The sequence below is a fragment of the Mercurialis annua genome, linkage group LG8, assembly GCF_937616625.2.
Source record: "Mercurialis annua linkage group LG8, ddMerAnnu1.2, whole genome shotgun sequence".
Taxonomy (NCBI): Eukaryota; Viridiplantae; Streptophyta; class Magnoliopsida; order Malpighiales; family Euphorbiaceae; genus Mercurialis; species Mercurialis annua.
In genome coordinates, this window is record NC_065577.1 from 6,639,384 (window position 1) to 6,661,317 (window position 21,934).

Consider the following 21,934-nt stretch of genomic DNA (forward strand, 5'->3'; position numbering starts at 1 on the left):
ATTATTTATATATATATTATGTATATACATATTGGATACATCAATGATACATTATAGATACATCACCCGATACATCATAGATGTACCACCGGTACACTGTAGATACATTACTGATACGTCATAAATACATCAATAATACATTACCGGTACATCTTTGATACATCATAGATACATCAATCGTTTTTTAAACTAATGAAATAGCCCATACAAGTGATAATTATATGCTAACGCTAGTTCATCTTTGATCACAAGTAAATTTAATCATTATGCTCGATAGAGTGTTAGAAAATGAGATCATGAGTAAAGCATTCCCTCTTATATATGGTTAGATGTATTATTAAAATTGTATTGATTATGTTTTATTTATATATTTTGAGATGCATTATTTATGTATTTGAGATGTATCATGTATTTATAATATTTAAGAGATGTTTATGTTTAATGCATTATGTGATAACTATTAGTATATTATTGTTTGCTAACTTCTCACACGTTTATTTTTATTTGTATGATTTCAACAATGTCTCTAGCGAGAAGCTTATTTTTGGAGTTCGTTGCAACCAAACATCATCAACCCCGTCATCCAATTCATTTGCTGAAAGTGCATAATTAAAGCTTAATTCAATACATCATCAACCCCGTCATCATCACAATGCATCAGAGATACATATTAAATACATTTATGATACATATTGACTGCATCACAAACACATTTTATGAACATTTCATATATATTTTTTTTCAATTTTTTATTTAATTTTTGAGATATGCATGAGGTGTATTTAGATGTATTTGCGCTGCTTTCCAAATCTAATTCCTTATGTAAAATAATTAAATTATAAACGTTTTATTCATTTAAAATATAAGTGTGAAGTTATGATATATTGTAGATACATCTTTGATATACAATTTATACATTTCATGAGTATGAGACTCATATATTTTTACTTGAAATATGCCATATATATATATTTTCATTTACATATAATTGACGTGAATGAAATTTATTTTAGATATATTTAAACTTTTTAATATATATGATTTATTATATAAAATAATAAAATTGTAAATATTTGTATTTTAAAAAAATAAATGTCAAATTAGGATAAATTTTAAATACATCTTAGGCTTTTTATATTAGACGTTTGTCCATATTTTTTTATATTAGATTTCTTTTGATAGGTAAGTTTGTCCATATTTCTCACACTTGTCTTGATTTTAATTTTTTTTATAGATGTATTTTATGTGTTTTATGTTGATTTATATGTGATTGTACCTTAAAATAATGTAGTAAAATATAAATGTGAAATTATGACACATGTATGATATATTAAAAATATATGTTTTATACATAACATATCTCAAAAATTAATAATTTTAGCCCATTAAAAATCATAAGAAGGTTTATGAATATTTTTATTCCTCTTAGAAAATGACCTATATGCAGCTTAAAATATTACCAAAAATATAGTAACAAAAAAAAAAGCTTAATTATCATTAAAAAAAATTGTCTCAGAAAAAAATACTACTAAAAAGAAAAAGTTAAATATTTATGGAAATAATAAAATAGAAGAAAATAAAAAAGTTTTAGTAGAATAAAAAAAGGAAATTAATATTTTTATTAATTTATAGGCACTGTACAAAACATTCACTGATTCACATTCAAAAAAGCTATAAATTTGAATTTATCCTACCACATTAGGTCATATTAGGTTTAATGGAGATGTGCCTTAATATAATTGGTGCGTGTTTCTCAAATGGAAAGAAATGGAATGGGTCACGTGTTATAGCTGCCATTATTCTTTCCTAGTTTTGCACGCCAGATGTCATCTATATATTGGTAGCGTGCCAATTGAAAACTATTCCCGTTTTTAAGTGCTAGTGTTATAATTAAAGCAGGTTAGCATTTTTGAAAAGAAAAAAGATATTGTAGATACTTATGTAATCTTCTCTTATATTTTTTTATTATAACACAAAATGATAGGTTTAAAACTTTAAGGGCTCAACTACTTGTGTCTCTGATAATATATTACATAAAAATATATGTTTTAATTATTGGAGTCACGCCAAATTGTGTGCGCTACATAATTGAAAATAGTTCATTTTTTAAAATTTACTATAAAAATACTAATAAAGTTGATACAATTTTCATAACTTTTGAGAACGTCTTCCTAAATAGCTAAAATTATAATATTAATCCCCTAATTTATCTTTGCGGAAAATGCAAGATCTTATGGTACGTATAATTAATCTCAAAGGAAATATTATATGACATATTAGGAACTATAATTAAGAGATATTGTGCATATTTTTAAATATTTGCTTAAAGAAAGGGGTCAAAGTTGAGTTCTGTCTACTGTTTAAAGGAAATTTAAGACATGAAATGGACTTGGCTGACTCAATGTCTAATTTGATGTGCAATTTATGTGAAATTTTAATATTTTATTCTAACAAAATTATCCATTCTTAGGCTATGAGATATTTGAGAATAAAGAATGTGGCTTTGGCCATAGCCTATAGGGGTGAATAAGGAAGAAAAGAAAAAAAGTGGGGCCAAAACATAGATAGCCAAAAAATCTAGGACAAATGATGCAAAAAAACCGGAAAATGATTAAGCAATGAAAACAAGAAAGCTTTGATTGACTGTACAAGTCAACACCAAAGTCATTCTCAGGAGGAGCTGTAACAAATAAATATTTATTAAAAATAATAATTACCGAGTTGACCCAGTCATAACTCGCCGAGTCAAAATGATAAAACAAGAAAATCATTTTCTCAGAATCCAAGAAAATTTCAAACATTATATTTGCTTAATTAAGAAGTTAAAGAAAGCAAAAGAAAAGAGACAAGAAACAATATAGTCAATGAAACTGTACTGTTTTCTTTGAAAATGTTTGTGATATTTTGTGTGAGAGTGAGCATTATCAATGTAACGTTAAACTTGCTTTAAAAGAGGGAGAATTTTAGGAAAATGTATGCTTAACACTTCATCAAACATACATGAATTTAAAAAATTGATGGCAATTAAAGAAACATATCTGTAAAAATAATAGAAAATTGTTAGAAAAGTTTGTAAATACTACTATGTTTTGCAACTTTTAATCACGTTTTATGAAAGTTGATAAATTATATAACATCAATCATATTTTTTGACAAACGTAAAATGATTGGAAAATCGGTGAGAAATGATCATGTGTAAGTCGAAGTCGACCACATCATTCATACAAGAAAACTAAGATGTAAATGAGTTGGAGTACTCGTTAACTACTCAAGTTCGACTCAAAAAGAAATCGAGATTAGTTTGAAAAATTTGAGTCGAGCTCCAGCTACTCGAACTTTATTTCGAACCAACCTCGAGCAGAGACTTGTGAGGCTCGCAAGCCTAAATGAGCCTCTTGTATATATAAAATTTTAATTTGTTACTTTTATTATATTAACTTTTTATACCTCTAAATTTAGGTATTTATTATATTAATTGGCTAAATTGCAAAAATAATAAAATAATAAAATATTATTTATATTTTATAATTATTTATATTTTATAAAATTTGAGTCGCATTTGAAAATATAAGCATATTTGAGCTGTAGTATTATAAAGTAATATGATAAGAATATTATTTTTAGAGTTTGAGGTAAAGTTTATAGAGTTATTTCAATATAGAGATGAATTGAATATGGTTTTAAAATAATAAAAAATTGAGTTTGGAGTTGGATTATAGGCAATTACTAAAATTAACATCTTCATTTATGTATCAATAGTTCAAATGGTATAAACGCTAAGCAGCAAATAACTAGGTCGTGAGCTCGATTTTAAAAAGTAACATTTATGAAATATGCTACATAAAATATTAAAATTATTATAATAGATAATTATTTTCAGTGCTATTTATACAAATGTCATTTAAAGATATTTTTACCATATTAAGTAATGTTTCCGAAAAATGTCACTAAAACAGTGTCACAATAGACCGTTTTTATTGTGGTGATTTTTCCTACAAGCACTCTCCTTTTCCTAAATTATCAAAAAAAGCATCTTGATTTATGTAAAAAAATATATATTTTATGTATGTAAAGCCGTAAAGGTATTGTACATTATACACATACTTATTCTATAAGTATTAATATGTCTGAAAGATTTTTTTGTTGTTGTTTTACTTTTCTCAATATCATATGGAAAATAAAACATTTTTTAAAAGGTTAAGAAAAAGCAAGAGAGAAAATACCAAAACTGTCATTATACAAATAGCTACATTTTGGTAGGGTTTCTGGGTTTTCTTTTTTATTGCTCCAATTATTCCATTACCCTTTCCTCCATGTACAATAACACATGCAAACAGTTTCTTTGAACCCAACATTTCTTTAATCTTGGCTTCCAAATAATCTCAACTAAATCCTTAAATTTATATGTAAGATTGCATTTTTTTTATTTATAACATGACACATTTTATTAAAAATAAAAATAATTAATTTTCTAAATTTAAATCACCTAATTAGTTGGGTTCATGATAAAATTATTTTTTCCCTAAATTTTAAAAATTTATTGTGCTTCATCTAATATTTTAATTTTTAATCGAATTTTGAAGTTTTAATCATCTAATCCTTAATAATTAGAGATAAAAAAATTTCAAAATTCAGAAAGAAACACTATTTTTTCCAAATTCTAAAAGAAATCAATAATTTCAACCTAATCTAAGTGATGTACATTAACCCTCTTTAATTTTTTCCTTATGTCATTTTAGAAGAGAAAAGGAGGTGCTTTATGAAAGGTGCAAAAGAAAGAAGGAGAGATAGAAAAGGAAAATTGTACATATGAGTCCCTATACTATTACATTTTTAGAATTAGGTCCCTCCACTATAATTTATATACTTTGAGTCCTTACACTTTGAAATTTGTACACATTAGTCTCTCCATCACAAAAGTGTTAATGGTGTCAAGCCGGACTGAAAAAACCGATTGAGGCATTTAGTGTCAACAAAAATAAAAATGCAGTGACCTAATTTAAAAAAAATGTAAGATAATGAATAAAAAATTTACATCATAAGATACATGCATTATGACAGAGAAACTAATATTTATAAAATTAAAAGTGTAAGGACTCAATCTTAACATTTAAAAAGGAAAAGACTCAATTCAAATAAGCATGATAGTCAAGGATACAAATATGCATTATGCCAAAAGATAAGGAAGAATAAAATAAAGGCATAATCACTCAAAAACCCCTCACCTTTAAATTTTTTTTCAATTCCACCCCGACGTTGAAAAGTTGTCAATTTTACCCACTTTTAAATTTTTCGTTTTCAATTGTACCCCAATTTTTATATTTTTGTTAATTTTTTTATTTAAATGATGAAATCATTCAATTAAATAAGTCTAAAGATGAAATTAAATTCTTTTTTATTCAAAAAAGTACAAATAAGTCCTTTATTTTTAAAAACTAACTAAAAAGTATAATCAAATTAACACTAATTTAAATTCTTAATTAATTTAACTAAATTTAAAAAAAATTAAAAATATATAAATGATATATGTTAGACATGGAGAATGTTTTTAAATTTTTTCCAAATAAAAAAGACGTTAATTTAATATTTCAGGGTACAATTGAAACATATGCAAAATAGAATAAAATTGACAAATTTTCAACGTCAGGGTAGGATTGAAAAGGGGCTAAAAGGTCGGGGATTTTTAAGGCATTAGGCCTAAAATAAAATGCTCACTTGAAAGAGTTCTTTTGGTCTCTCAATTACTTTTGCTCATACAAACAAACCAAATAAATAGATTACACTAATAATGAACACAAACAAATTAAAATCCTTCTATACAAAATCTCTCTCATGGTTCCCTAACATTGTCCAATTTTTGGACCAAACTGATCAAAACAAATTACCAAATCAACTCCCATTCTTAATTACCACACAAATCAACTCCCAAATCTTTCAAAATCAAACCCAATAACAATCTTCCTATCCTCAAATAATTAAAAAAAAAAATATCAAAACACATTAAGAGATCATACTCGCTAACCAAATGTATAATATAATTATTGTCACTGAGAATTATTAGGATCTTCATCTTCACTATTAGTCCCTTGACTCTGCTGCTGATGATGATCTTGATGTTGCTGTTGATGTTGATCCATATGATTCTGATCAGAATTCATATTCAACCCACTTCTAGAATAAGCATTAAGAGCAGCCAACATACCCAGATTAGTCTCAGACATACTTAACCCAAGATTTTGTGAAGGCTGATGATGATGATGATGATGATTTTGCATTAACATTGACCCTAATTGTAATGAATTTCCTCTCCCATCTCCTCCAAAATCTATGTTCGTCGGAAGATTAAACCTTGGTACGAAATGTAACGGCGCTTGTAACGTATTATTCCCACTTCCGGCGGCTGTTGCTGTCGAAAACGGCCACATTTGGGGTACCATTGTTTCTGATGTGGGTGGGCCGCCGCTGCCGCCTGCGGCGGAGGCTCCGGCTGTTACTGGTAGCATCCAGAATGTGTTGCCCGTTGTACCGCTTGTGGGTGCTACTGCCCACATGGCGGTGGCTGGTAATATATTTGATGGCCTTAAATGTCCGGTTTCTTGTTGTTGGTTTGGTTTGGGTAACTGTAAACCTGTCTTAAACCCTTTATTGGCGGATCCTTCTGCTCCTCCTCCGCTTGCTCCGCCGTGTCCGCCGCCGCTTTCTTGTTGACTGTCATCTTTGAATAAATCGTCTCTATAACGCTTTCGTGCATAATTCTCACTACAATCTCCGCCTCCTCCACCTCCACCGCTACTATCTCCTTCACCGCTTCCGCCACCTCCACCGCCTCCGGGAAGCGCCTCCGCTATTTGGTCTGCTGTCAAGAGATGCTGGTGCTGCTGCTGATGATGGTGAAACCCTAATAAACCGGCGTGAGCAAATCCTTCTTGATCATAATGATGATGGTGAGTTAAACCCAAAGCACTGTGAAACGAATGAGGAGCGGATTTTGACGGCGGAGCAGAGAGCGTAGATCCGCTGCTTCTTAAAGAAACATTTAAAGTTGAAAAATTCGCCGGTATAGTTCCGGTCCCAGTCGCCGCTATTATAGCCGGTTCAGCTTGTCTTAATAACCATTCAATTGTCTCTCCGTCGGATTTATGTCCTAATTCTCTAGTCAACTGAAAAACCCTAGCTGCACAAGTCGCCGGCATTCTTATTCTCCGCCCTCTCCCGTCAACTTTCGTGTGTCTATCTTTCGTACACCGCTTAGCTGGCGTCGCCGCCGCCGCTGCAGCTGTGGTTGTTGAGGCCGAGACTGGGACCGGGACTACAGACAGCTGATTTTGCTGGTTTTTCTCTAAATGAGAGGGCCCAGATCTGGTGGCGATGGCCAAAGAAGCGTCGACAGCGGAGGAGGCGGAGGCGGAGGTGGAGGAGGAAGTAGAGGTGGAAGAAGAGGAAGTTGACGGAGTAGTAGTAGAAGTAGTTGAATTATGCTGTTGTTGTTGATGGTGGTGGTGGTGGCGGAGATGATGAGATAAAGTGGGCTGGATACTAGATAAGGAGCCCATAAAGGGACCGCCATGAGAAGGCGGCGGCGGGGGTCCTCCTCTGCCGTCAAAAGAAACTTGGTGGTGGTGGTGAGGGTGGTGGTGGGGTTCTTGAGATGAAGAATTATTATTATTATTTTGCTTCTTGTTGTTGTTATTTTGCATATCTGTGACTTCCATTTGATGTTTAGTTTGTAAGAATTGTGGGGTTTGTTTGATGGGTCTTTAAAATTCTTTTTCTTTTCTTTATTTAAAATTTTCTCTTCTGGTTCATGTTTTTCTTGAAAACAAGAACGAGCGAGAAAAAATTAAAAAGATTTTTTGTGCAGCAGCAGGTGGGTCGGGTTAGAATTTGTTTTTTTTTTGATTGATTGATAGACTACTGTTTGTTTGGGTGGAGAGAAAAGAAAAAGAAAAAGAAAATGGGTGCGCAGGTTAAGAAGCTGCCTGCCCAAATAGGAAGCAGGTGTTTGGTTTGGAGGGACTTGTAAGAAAATTTAACTCTGCTACCCCAAGTCCACTCGTGGGGTCAAGTTTAAAACATGGTTACAAAATCATTCAAGGTTCGTTTTACTCCTCAATTTAGTAGGAAAGATCAATTAAGATTAAGTTCTTAGTTTTAAAGAGAAATCTTTTTTGAATTTGATAATCTAGTTATAGCTTAAAATTGTTTAATAATTTTCTGCCATCTCGAGTGTAATTCGTATATAATGCTTCAATCATCTCTGACACCTTATTTAAATGAGTAAAACGAGTTAAAATATCGAATTTAATTTTTTTTTTCTTCAAAGCCATAAATTTAGCTTTAATTGATTTTTTGTGTTAACTTGTAAAGATAAAATGAACTTTAGTTGGTTACAAATTATATAATGATTAAGTTTGTGGTCCTCAAATTTGTAGAACAAGTTCATATGAACTAAATTTGATCTATTTTACTAATTTAACTTAAAGCTCTTTATTTTTCAAAAAAAAAAAACTTAAAGCTCTTTAAAATTAATTTAAAATATTTCAGTCATGTATTTAAAAACTCATAAATAACAGCTAAAACGTTAATATTTGGATTAAGATATTAAAAAACATAAACATATTTAAGCCGGCATAAATATTAAAATGATATCTTTGCATTTTCTTTCTATGTCCTCTAAAAATACCAGAGTTGATACAATCGACGTCATTTTAAAGAATTATGATTCAATTATCAAAATAGATCAAATTTGATTTATAAAAACAAAGTTCACAAATGCAGGGACCCAATTGACCATTTACTCCTAATAAAACACTTTTGTCACTTTAAATACATGAAAAATTTAAATAGTTCCTCTAGTTTTCTGTTCTCTACAGTATATAAACATACACTACAAAGTCTACAATGTTATTTCTTAATTTTTTGATCATATTCTGTAGATTTACAGTACTCCTAGTCAGAAATAACAAGTCTTGTTTGTACTTTTGTATGAAAACCCTAATCCACAAGTAAGTTAATTTTGGATTCAAATATTCAACCACAGTACTGTAAAAAAGATTTTTGTATGTACACCACATAGTGAAAAATCTTTTCTCTTTCTCAAATATTTTACAATTATTCATGTTTTTAACCTTTTTTTCAAGACTTTAAGGTAAAATCTAAAGTGAAGTGGATTTTTAACTGTTGGTAAAAAAAAACTGTAAGAAAAGGGGAAGCAGAGGTTGGTGTTTGAGTCCAAGAAAGCAAGCAGATAGACAGCGCAGGTAAGCATCAGATAAAGGCATCTAATGCAAAGGGACAGCTCATTCCAAGCATAACCCCACCATTTTTATTTTTATTGTTTTTTTATTCTTCTTTATTATTGAATTAAATCATTGTTTATAATTTGTTTTGGTTTTTTGTTGTTATTGTATGAGTTAATTTTGACACTTCTTCTTTTGATATGTACAGGCTTATGCTTGCAAAATGACAGAATTGCCTTCACAAAAAATAAATTTATTATGAGCCAAGAGCAAAATTAAGAAAACGAACGGACCGACAAATGAGCTATGTTCCAAATAATATATATTCGGACAATATACTGTTAAGGTCGTGATCGAATTTTTTCACAAACACTAAATTTTTTTCTCTCTAAATGATAAAAATAAAAGATGAAATGTGCTTTTATTATCGTCAATGACCGATAATAAAAGCACACTGTGTATATTATTAATTTGTTTTTTTTGCAATGTCATTCAGCTCAATTTTTCATAAGTTATATGAGCAAATGTGTGTAGTATTAATAATTTGATCCTAATATGTTAATAACTAACAAAATATAACAACAAAATTATTTACTTTTTTACAAGTGAGATAGATTTTCACCTAATAGTTGAATTTGATGAGTCTTCATCCATTAACAGTTGGGACATCATTTCACATAGAAGCAATTTAACTTGGCATAATTAGTTTGGACAAATATAACTATAACTATAACTAATTATTAAATGTAATCTATAATGCATACATTTGTATATATTACTATTGCTCAACAATAAAAGGTGTAACTTAGAAAAACAAACTCTCTTTTTTCTCTCTAACAAATTCTAGTCGCCTAGATATTTTTTTTCTACGGCAGCCGTCAATGGCTTAATTTTTCTGTTGACGGTAGCCACCCCTTTATGTTATGTTATTTTAATTTCATAGAATATAATAAATAGCCAATCTTTTTCATTTTTTGATGGATTAAAATTTATCACGAAGCGCAATTCAATTATCAAGAAGCACAGATAAATTGAAGATCTTTCATCAACAAAATGGATTCGTTTATGAACTATACTAGTTTTTTTTTTATTATTTGTTTTTTTTATGAATATTTTATTTTGTCTTTTCTTTATGAAAGGTTTGTTGTTCTTTTTCTGTGAAAGGTTTGTTGTCTCTTTTTTAGAAGGAGTTACTAAGTGTTGATTGAATCTGATGTTGTGAGTTTGCGGGTGATTGGAGAAGTTTGAACGAATAGTGATTGAAGATTGCACTTAATTTGCGAAACAGTTAGTATTTTTTTTCGTATGTAAGATCTACGAATTAGGCAGCATGTTGTCTGTTCCATGTCAGGTCATCGAGTTTAGTTTTTAAATTATTTTAATTTTTTTATAAATTTAACTGTTTTATATTTAATTTAATGAGATCCGATGAATTAAAAAAAAACAATATTGCAATTGAAGATTAAGTGATTTCTATGTTTAGGAGTAGCTTAAAGAAGATAAGCTTCTATTTGCCAACCATATCCACAAATTTATTATTCTTATGATGAAACAAATTTCAAAAGATAAGCCATTTTATTGTATATAAATCATGATAAAATTCCAACCTATTAAAAATAATATTCACGGCGTTCTTTATAAAGTATCATTTTATTTAATGTAAATTTAAAATAAATAATATTATTATGCTAAATGTTTAATTGGAATTATTTTAAAATTATAAATTACTTTCTCTATCTATTTCGAAAGTTTTATCATCACAGTTTAAGAAGATATATTTCATACTTTTTGTTCATGTTTTACTTTTATTAATTATATACTTTTAATAGATAAGTTTGGCAAAGTATATGTAGTTTTTATTATTATTTTTAATAATAAATAATAAAAATAAAAAATTATGAAACCATATACATTTATTAACAATATTTGTTGCTTTAAAATTAAACTTAATCATTAATTATTTTATAATTTACATTATATTAAAATAAAATAAAGGCAAATAGACAAATTTCAACTAAAAAATGAATTTTTTTAAGTGAAATACTGTGAAAATGATAATTTACCAAACATCTCATTTCGCATCCTAATTTTATAAACTTTTCATCTTATTGTCTAATGCCGCTTTTGTGTTATTTTATGTAAAAATAATATAGTTTTAAATGATCAAAACGGCATCGTAGAAGGCATTTAAACTATACATGCCACAAAATAAAAGTCTGGGCTTTTTTATGCAAAAAAATAAGAGGAAATTAGACCCAGTACTACTAAAAGCCTACTTATTCTCAGACATACGGACGCGCTTTTTTTCTAGCAAAAATATGTCTAGCTTTCTTTTTCTTTTCTTTTTTACGATTTAACTATATACTAATAATTTTGGGAAAGACTGGAAAAGGAAAAGAAAGCCATAAGCAAATCAACATCCCAATGAATGTACCTTTTGAAGAACAAATTTGCTTAGCATCGACTCCAAATTCCAAATCTCATAGAAATCGGAACACAAATATCGCCGTCGCCGTCGTCTTCACGTTGATTTCTTTTTGAATTTTGATCGAAGCTCACCAACAATGGCGTCGACAGCAGGTTTGATGCCAATCACAAGGCAATTCTTAGCATTTTACTACGATAAATATCCATTTCAACCTCTATCCGACGATATTTCAGGTCTCATTTCCGAGATTTCCTCCATTTCTTCCGATTTCGTTAAAGATTCCCCTCCTTCTCAAGGTTAATTTGATTTTCTTTGCATTTTCAGTTTTTCCAATTTTTTTTCATGTAATTGGTTGTAATGATTATATAAATTCATTTAATTATAGATGAAAAATTAGTAATAGAAGAAGTGGAGCGCGATCCGCTTCATAAAATTGACGAGAATATGTGGAAGAATCGAGAACATATGGAAGAAATTTTGTTATTGCTTCATAATTCTCGCTGGCCAGCGCCTGCAAGTTTGTGGGTAAATTGTGTTCGACGACGATGATTGAAAGGATATGCAATTTCAGAGATGCAGTGGAGGTGTTCGACGAAATGCCTGAGAGAGGATTGTAATGTTCTGTTAGGATTTGGTATAGGTAGCGGTTGATGGCGGGAGTGAGATATGGGTGGTCCAGTGAGATGACAGTGAATGTGGGTGAGAGAAGCATCATTGTTGCTGGATTCTACCATTTTAGTAGTCTTGGTTTGAGCCAAATGAGGAGTTGTGAAGCTGATGTTTTGATGAGAATGAGGGTGATGATGAAGGTAATGATTAGTGTCTTTATTTTTTGATTCAGTTATAGAATTTAGTGTACGTATAAATAAGCATCAAGCTAAGCAACATAGCAAGAATCAAGCTGCTGTCATAAATATCACAGAGAGCCATGACGGATTTGAAGAAGGTATTGTGATGTAATTAAAAGAAAGGTAAATTGTTGACAGGGACAAGGTAACCAGAATTTGTATAAAAAAAATTGATTCAAAATTCATGTATTATTTTCTCACACTCACATGATTCATTGCTTAATTCCCATTCCAATGCAGTGGGAGTGGCATTTATAAATGATTTCAGGCAATAAAGAACACTTGACAAAATTATTTATCCAAAAAAGAAGAAGTGCTAAATTAGAAGGTAGAAAAGAGCAAATGCGAAATTATAATAAAACAGATGTTTAGTAAACCGTTAGTAAAGTGTTAGTAAACTTAAACCGTATTAAACTAATATAAAACTTTTTTTAATTGCAAAATAAAAGTATTAAAATCGAAACTAATTTAGAACATTTTTTATAATACATTTGGTAAATTGATGGCAAACTAAGTAGTATTTATTTAATATTTTTTAATCTAAAAATAAAAAATAGTAAAATAGTTTTTTAAATAAACTGATAATAGACATTAGCTTTCTTGATAGATTAACAAACACAAAGAAATTAATTTCATATGTGTTTAGAATACTAATTTAAACTGATAGTAAATCCGCATTTTTTTATAACGGTTTGTTCAGTCGAAGTAAACATATAGTCAATCCATAGTAAATGTTTTATTGTTAGTAATTAACTTATCTTTTAGTAAATTTGATTTTTAAGTAAACCTTATAGTAAAGTAATATATTACATATGACTAGGGGTGTAAATGAACCGAGCCGTTCGCGAGCAGCTCGGTGTTCGGCTCGATAAGAGCTCGGTTCATGTTCGTTCGTATTCTAAACGAACCGAGCTCGAACTTGATTTTATGTTCGTTTAGATAAATAAGCCGAACATAAACATAGTGGTGTTCGGTTCGTTTATGTTCGCGAACAGCTCGAATAAGAGTTCATGAACAAGTTCGTGAACGAGCTCGATTAAGAATTCGTAAACAAGTTCGTGAACGAGCTCGTATCTAGTTCATGAACAAACTCATTTCGAAACTCGATTAGGTGTTCGCGAACTAATTCATATTTAGATTAATTTTTAAATTATGTTTCTAATTTATTCAGCTCATATTCGTGAACGAGTTCGATTAGATTGTTTTTAATTTATTCAGCTCATATTCGTGTTTGTTCGTTTATCCGCTAAACGAGCGGGCTCACGAACGAGCTCGTTTAGTATTTATCGAGTTCGTTCGCGAGCTTGTTCGGAAACGAGCTCGTTTAGTACTTATCGAGCTCGTTCGTGAGCTCGTTCGCGAACTTGTTCGTTTAGCGGCTAAACGAACGAACACGAGCTGAACACGAACCGAACATGAACACGATAAAATTTAAACGAACCGAACATGAACACTCTGTTCAAAGCTCGACTGAACATGAACCGAACATGAACACCTTGTTCGCTAAACGAGCCGAACATGAACACTCCAAAGCTCCGCTCGGCTCGGTTCATTTACACCCCTACATATGACAAATATAATATTAATTATTGAAATGGAAGCATTTTCAACATGAAGATTATTTGTGAAACTAAATCAATAGTAATTTGTTAGTAAACCGTTAGTAAACTAATTTATTTTTTAGTAAATTAATACTCCCTCCGTCCCGTTTAAGAAGGGACAAATGACTTTTTCACATATATCAAGAAAGCATTAACTATTATAATATTTTCTTATTTTACCCCTATTTATGATAGTGTTGTATTTTGTGTATAGACTAATACTCATTAATTATGGAAAGAGAAAAGGGGGTATAAAAGGAAAATTCATATAAATTGGCACAAAAAACACGATATGGCCTTCTTAAGTGGGACAAATAAAAATGGGATATGTCCCTTCTTAAATGGGACGGAGGGAGTAGTAAACAATTAGTAACTAATTTATCTTTTAGAAAATTTGGTTTGGTTTTTAAGTAAACTGATAGTAAACTAATATATTACATATGACAAATATAATATTAATTATTGAAATGGAAGCATTTTCAACATGAAGATTATTTGTGAAACTAAATCAATAGTAATTTGTTAGTAAACCGTTAGTAAACTAATTTATTTTTTAGTAAATTAATAGTAAACAATTAGTAACTAATTTATCTTTTAGAAAATTTGGTTTGGTTTTTAAGTAAACTGATAGTAAACTAATATATTACATATGACAAATATAATATTAATTATTGAAATGGAAGCATTTTCAACATGAAGATTATTTGTGAAACTAAATCAATAGTAATTTGTTAGTAAACCGTTAGTAAACTAATTTATTTTTTAGTAAATTAATAGTAAACAGTTAGTAACTAATTTATCTTTTAGAAAATTTGGTTTGGTTTTTCAGTAAACTGATAGTAAACTAATATATTACATATGACAAATATAATATTAATTATTGAAATGGAAGCATTTTCAACATGAAGATTATTTGTGAAACTAAATCAATAGTAATTTGTTAGTAAACCGTTAGTAAACTAATTTATTTTTTAGTAAATTAATAGTAAACAGTTAGTAACTAATTTATCTTTTAGAAAATTTGGTTTGGTTTTTAAGTAAACTGATAGTAAACTAATATATTACATATGACAAATATAATAGTAAATTAAATTGTGTAAGGATATTTTTACTATTTGTTTATATATTTTTAAGTGTTTACTAACAAGTTATCCAATTGAAACTAATAGATATCCCAAGATTCAGCAATTTTGTATCAGTATACTATAAAAATATGTGTACTATTAAAATACTCAAAGTTTCCAAAAAGGTTTACTAATAGGTTTTTTAATATTCACCGATAATAAAATAATTTAAATCAGAATAGTATTGCTTTACGTTTGTTAATAGATTACTAAAGGTTTACTAAATAGATATCAAATACTTTGATAGGTTACACTTTCAACTATTAGGTAATTCAAAGATAACCAATAAATTTTCCTAAAATTTTCTAATAAATTTTTAAAAGTTAACCAATAAAACTTATTTTACATCATTTAATATTGTTGTAGGTTTACTCATAGGTTGCTCATAGTATCTTGATAGATTACAAATGTCAATTACAAGATAATAGTAAATTATTAGTAAACCGGTAACTAACTAATTAATATTACACAAAGTGTCTTGACAAATTCATTTGGCTAAATGGAAAATTAAAAAAATGGAGGGAGTAGTAATTTATTAGTAAACTGATAACTAACTATTAGTAACTTGATTGTAGACTATCAATGGGTGCCATAAAAAACTTGCAAGTATATAGTGCACAATTAAACTAATTTTTTAAGCAAACCGGTAGTATATTGAAATTTAATTTCGTATATTTAGTAACGTTAATGATAAACTAATTGTAAATTAAGCAAAATAGTTTACTATAATTTTATAAATTCAAAAGTTAATTAATAGCAAATTTATTTTTTAAAAATAAACCGGTAGTAAATTTATCTTTTAATAAATTGAAAGTAAATCGATAGTAAACTGGAATTAATGAAATTTTTAGTAAATTAATAATAAATTGAAATTTAATTAGAACATGAATTTCTTTTATGGTTGGTAGCTTCCAGCTTTAGCCGTTGCAATCTACTACTTTGACTAACAATAAATACTTTTTGGAATATAATTGGAACTGTCATGCCATTTTAATTTCTTTTTGGCCTACTTTAATGATAATTTATGACTAAAGATTACAAATTTGTGTAGATAAGGACATTTGCACATCTGTAAAAAAGTTGTATCAAATTCTGCGTTTTGGTGTTGATTGGAACATGGCTTCCAGCTTCCCGGCAAATGCATAGCCAACTTAAAACCATGTGATTTACCCACTTCCAGGAGCCTATTTTTCTCTCTGGTATTCTATCAAACACCTAACGTGCATCTTTTATATTTCCATATTTTACAAACATTCCAATCAGTTTATAACATATTAATCAAAATATTGCACATTAATCGCAAAAAAATACTGAAAGATGTGGCAATCACGTTGCATTCGGCAACAGAGAAGGTGAATCAGTGACCGGCGATGAATATGCAGATGGAAGACATCGATGGTTGTACAATAACTGCAAGAGATTCGCCGGCGACCACAAGTAGCCACCACCGTTTCTCTTCCGATTGTATTGCGATGTACTTTATTTGAATAAGAAGTTTATTTTTGCAAGAATTGTTGGCTAAATCGTATTTTTTATATATTTTTAGTCAAAGGGTGTGGCTGAGAATATTTAGACATTTTATAGGCATTTGTCTAAAAAACTCAAAAAATAATTAGAATGCTTGTTGGCACATTTGATAAGTTTAAATCGAAAAAACCCCAAAAATTATGGGTATTTTATGGCAACAACTCTTTTTTATTCTCCATGTGATACATATAACCTAGAATTTAAACAAATTTAAATTGAAAGCCAAAAATTAACTTCACCATATATATATATCAGTAAAATATGGGATCAAGTTGTAATTATTTCTATGAACGTGACTGAATTATAATTTTTGTAATTGAAGATATAAAGTGGCAATGAACATTATTGCAAAATGTGCTTTCTAGATAAAGTTTTTGTGAATGCTTTTTTTTTTAACAGTGGTTAATAAAGTACTTTTTTGTCCACTCATCATTAGAGGCTGCCAAACACATAAACTTTTATAAAGAGGTGCCCTAATCATTTCATAATTCCTTATATTATAATCTAAAACCAAACAAAATTAATTAGTATAAATCTCCAAGCAACACTATCAGCCAGCAAATTCCAACTGGACCCACTTTGTTAGAAAAAATTATTTTAATCCAAACAGATAATCATCTGAACTTAAATTAGTTTATAATTTCCTCACAAAACCAAACCATATCTATATCCAATCTAATTAACAATGATATAATCAAATTTATTAATAACATAATTAGAAACATGATATCTCTATATATGTATCTTCACAAGGGTACAAATGGAATTTATTACTTTCATGCAAGGACAATGGTAACATTAGAATTACTGCAATCAATACATTGTTTTTATCAGAGATAGAGGGGTTAGCGTAATTAATTACTCCCTCCATTCCTTAATAAATTATTTAGCTTTTAATTTGTTTTGCAACCAATCAAAACGACAGGCCGCGGAGTGTCTAGGTTTAGCCCCCGATCTTGTGCACATAGAGTGACTTACGCCATTTAGCCCAGACCCTCAAGTGCATTCATATCTTATGAGTTAATTGATTTTATTATATAAATGAAAGGTTAGTACTCTCTCCGGGTTTTAAAGAGAAAAAAGCAAATTTACAAAGAAAAGGACTATGCTTAAGGTTTTTGGTGGTTGCGAGGATGGTGATTTTCAGTCCTTAACGAAAAAAATCACCGTCTCTTTCCCATACGTCTACATATTTATGTTTTTTCTTTTATTGAAGAATAATTATCTTTCATAGAGATATGTTTGGATTTTGGTGTGTTTGTGGTCTACCTCTGTGATATAAGCGTATTTTTCAAGTTCAACCAAGATTTTATCGTTCTGAGTGATCACCTTTTATGATTCTTGATGGATCATATTTTTTTGAAGTTTTAATGATTATTCAAAAAATTTATGATGGTCCGAGCTTGATTGTTCAAATTTATGTTGGTTTAAGTAGTTTTTGCGGTTATTGAAGTTTCTAGATGCAAATTTCTTGAAGAATCAAACTTGTATTCAACTCCAGCGCAGTTATTTCATTCTCTTTTTTAAAGGTTTATAGGGCAGATCTATGATCAAGTCGCTTATGATTATAGCGTAATCCATTTTTCTTTGCCATATCTATATATATATTTACCCTCCATTTTACACTGCAACTATTTTTGTTCATGAGTTAATAAAATGGTATCCATGTTGACCTAAACAAAACCATCTCAGTTTATTTTTCACATTATTGTTTTAAAAATTTAGGCTATTAATCACCCCTGACCCTTGACTTTTGAGGGTCCTTGCACAAAACTTCCTGATATTTAAAAATGGGTACAAAACCCCCTGATTAAGACGATCCAGCTGGGTATATTTGAGTATATTTAGCAAAATTCAAAATGAGTCTTGAGTATATTTAGCAAAAATCAAATAAATGACAGACTAAATTGGCAAAATTCAAAAATTATGGTATATTTGGCAAAACTCCTATAGTTGTGGGTAGATAAGTTCATTTTGCCTTTAGATTTCCATGTCGAACTCGATCCCTCAACCTTATTCAACATACCACCATGCTGGGCTTTGCTTCGAGACCACGTCCCTTTCTTAGATGGTTTAGCATGCTGCTTTTTTTTAGGGGTGGCTCGAATGCCCGGACAGTATGGCGAATCATTCACCTCAATATCGTCAGGTTTCTCTTCGCACTCTGAAACTATATGATCCAATAAACCACACCAATAACAGAAGTTTAGGATTCGTTCATACTTAAACGCCACCCAACAGTGTTTACTAAGAGGATTAATTATTTTCGTACCCGAACCAGAGGTTTAGTAACATCGACCATAACCCGGACTCTACATAATCTGTTCCAGGACCCTAAATTCTCCTCACTCCATTCAACACTTTCCTAACTTTCCCACCGATCTTTCCAACTGCAGCTTTCCCTCGACAATTCAGAGGCAAATTATAGAGTCTACATAATTAATAAGAAAAAATACTCAAAATAATTTTCTTTATTTTCTGTACAGTTAGTTGCTAATAATCATAGGAGCAAATGCAATGGTAAAATTCAAAGTAGTAATTGTAGACTTGATGGGATAAAATTAGCATAAAACTTAAAATTCGAGACCTCACAATCATAACTGATAATCATATACTTGTCCACAGAGACCCAGTTCATTAAATTGTTACAAAATGTTGACATCACATTGAAAATAATGGTGTGAAAGTACTGTCAGAAAATTTTCAGGTACCCACATGGACAATTTCTTTTAAAGGGGGACCTTGTAATTAGTGGGACTGAATTTTGTGACACAATTACTGCCAACTTTAAATTTAACCTAACCCATCAATGATTTTACAGTCGCTGATCCTCATTTCTTTCTGTTCCCCTCTTACTTTCCCCTTTTGACCTTTTACCTTGTGATTTTACTCCATCTCAATCTTTTAAGTAAATGTTTAAAGTAAATTAAAGGGTTTTTATGATTAAAAAAAATTACAAGTAAAAGCTGCAAATACTCTTCTGACTTTTTCAGTTGTTTGCTTTTACTTTTTCATTGACTCTTCTTATAGTTCAATTTTTTTAAAATTGCCGTAAAAAGATAATTAAAGTCTTACTAAAAATATTAAAATTAAAATTAAACTTTGCATTTTTATTAATTAAAATTAAACCTTAAACTTTAATTTGAATTATTGATTTTATGCATTTTCGTACATATATGTGTTTCCGCCACGACATTGTCATAATCAGTAATGAGAGCATCCTCTCTCAGATTATTGAATGTTTAATATCTATCACTTTTTATTGGAAAATGCTCAATATCCATTGAGCAGTTGGTCTGCACCAATCGCTCAATGGCAAACCTATTTTTTTGTTAGTTAAATATTCTTTCCGTTTTTATTTAGTTGTTCATTTAGCCAAAATTGTAGTACATATTAAAATAGTGAGTGTTTTGACTTAAATTATAAAAATAAATATAAATATAACCCCAATAGTTAATAAAGGCATTATAAATTAACTTATGGAGTCATTTATTAAGAAGGAATAAATTTGAATAGCTAAAGTTGCATTGAAATTCTAAATGGACAACTAATTAGAGACAAATAAATTTTGCTAAATGGGCAACACAAAAAACGGAGGGAGCAATACTTAATATATTTTGAAGATTCTATTTTCAAATTAATGGCACAGTTTATTATTACTATTTAATGCTACTACCATAAAAAAAAAATTATTTTGGAAAACCTTTTAATATATACTCCCTCCGTCCCACTTTAGAAGTCTCATTTGACTTTACACACAGATTAAGAAAATATTAATTATTCTTGTCTTTTCATGTTTTTTCATGTTTTGCCCCTATTAATGATAGTGGAATTTTTCATAGAACTCTTTTAAGATAACTAAAATAAGGGTATAATAGGGTATTTAATGGAAAAATATTCTAAAAATAGCAATGAGACTTTTTAAATAGGACATCTTAAAATAGAATATGAGACTTCTTAAACGGGACGGAGGGAGTACTAATTTAAAAAAAAAATTATTTAATCCATTTTCATTTTTCATCGCAATTTTTGACTATTTTTCTTTAAATTGTCTTATGGTTTTTAAATTGTTTTATATCTGAAATTTATAGATAAATTTGTTATATGTTTTAAAATAAATTATATTAAATTATTTTAAGAAAAATAATAATCATTTTTAATAGTTTATACTATATATATTTTTAAAAAATAACAATAATTTATACGTAATCTATAAAAATTAAATGTAAATATAATATATATATTTTTTTTGAAAAAATAGCAAGTAATTGGTTTCATGCCCTTAATTAGTTTACTTTTTAAAGTCTAACCATTGTGAGATGTTGTACAATAAAAATGAGTTTAATAGAAAGCTGATGTGGTACAATTATCAGACTCAAAAATAGTCCAACGACTGTGGATGCTCGGATGATATTGTCATTGTACCACTATGTTAGGCAAAATAATACACAGACGGAAATAATAATTTATTGCTAATATAAAAATAAATAAAAATAGTAAATTCAATTGAAAATAGAAAATGTAATTAAGACGAATCGAGTCACGTGTATCACACGCTTTCCTTAAAACAGATTTGCCCTCACTGTATGTGAATTGCAACTGTTTCCCAAGATAAAACGAAACACAACAATACCGAAACGTTGTTCTCAACGAACCAGAATTATCGTTCGAACTCTATCACAAAGAATGAAAATTTTAAAGAGGAAAATTAAAATTTTTTGGATCATTTTTTTTGCATTGGAATTGATATATAGCCATCAAAATTCCATAACATGCATCTCCTTTATTGTATAATAAAAAAAACGTGTTACAAAATTTAAATAGCTAGTTTTAAATAGCAAGTTACAAAACTTAAAATTAATAAGTTAAAAAATAAAACAACGGGTGTTATGTAATTTAAAAAGAAAATGAAAAATGAAAAATAAAACTTGCACGAGGCTAGTTTTATCGTTGCATTCGCGTGTACTGATCGCGCGCACACCCATTGTCTTTTGAAGTTGATTGATTGAATTGTGAGCCTTTAGACTCGCTAGCTTGTAATTAAACTAATGAATAATTCAATCTAAACCACATCAAGTGAATTTTCCCAACCAATGTGGGAATAGATAATTTTCTTTTCAAATTCATTTTTCAAGGTGTGACTTTTGAGCATCAATTCTCATTCACC

General features: G+C 29.3%; 2 protein-coding genes across 2 annotated transcripts; one reads left to right on the forward strand and one right to left on the reverse strand.

Moving 5' to 3' along the window:
- Positions 1 to 5,698: 5,698 nt before the first annotated feature.
- On the reverse strand, positions 5,699 to 8,023 carry LOC126660853 (transcription factor TCP8). The gene has a single exon (XM_050354546.2). The coding sequence runs from the start codon at positions 7,710 to 7,712 to the stop codon at positions 6,045 to 6,047; it is 1,668 nt and encodes a 555-aa protein (XP_050210503.1). The 5' UTR covers positions 7,713 to 8,023; the 3' UTR covers positions 5,699 to 6,044.
- Positions 8,024 to 11,543: 3,520 nt separating this feature from the next.
- Positions 11,544 to 12,806, forward strand: LOC126660983 (uncharacterized). Its single transcript, XM_050354720.2, has 2 exons — positions 11,544 to 11,963; positions 12,053 to 12,806. The coding sequence occupies exons 1-2, from the start codon at positions 11,804 to 11,806 to the stop codon at positions 12,214 to 12,216; spliced, it is 324 nt and encodes a 107-aa protein (XP_050210677.1). The 5' UTR covers positions 11,544 to 11,803; the 3' UTR covers positions 12,217 to 12,806.
- The last annotated feature ends 9,128 nt before the right edge of the window (positions 12,807 to 21,934 follow it).

What these genes read in the sequence shown, in the direction of transcription:
- LOC126660983 (XM_050354720.2), top strand. Translation starts at nt 11,804, where the DNA reads ATGGCGTCGACAGCAGGTTTGATGCCAATCACAAGGCAATTCTTAGCA. An exon ending in AGATTCCCCTCCTTCTCAAG is followed by an intron (nt 11,964 to 12,052) that starts GTTAATTTGATT and finishes ATTTAATTATAG; the next exon opens with ATGAAAAATTAGTAATAGAA.
- LOC126660853 (XM_050354546.2), bottom strand. Translation starts at nt 7,712, where the DNA reads ATGGAAGTCACAGATATGCAAAATAACAACAACAAGAAGCAAAATAAT.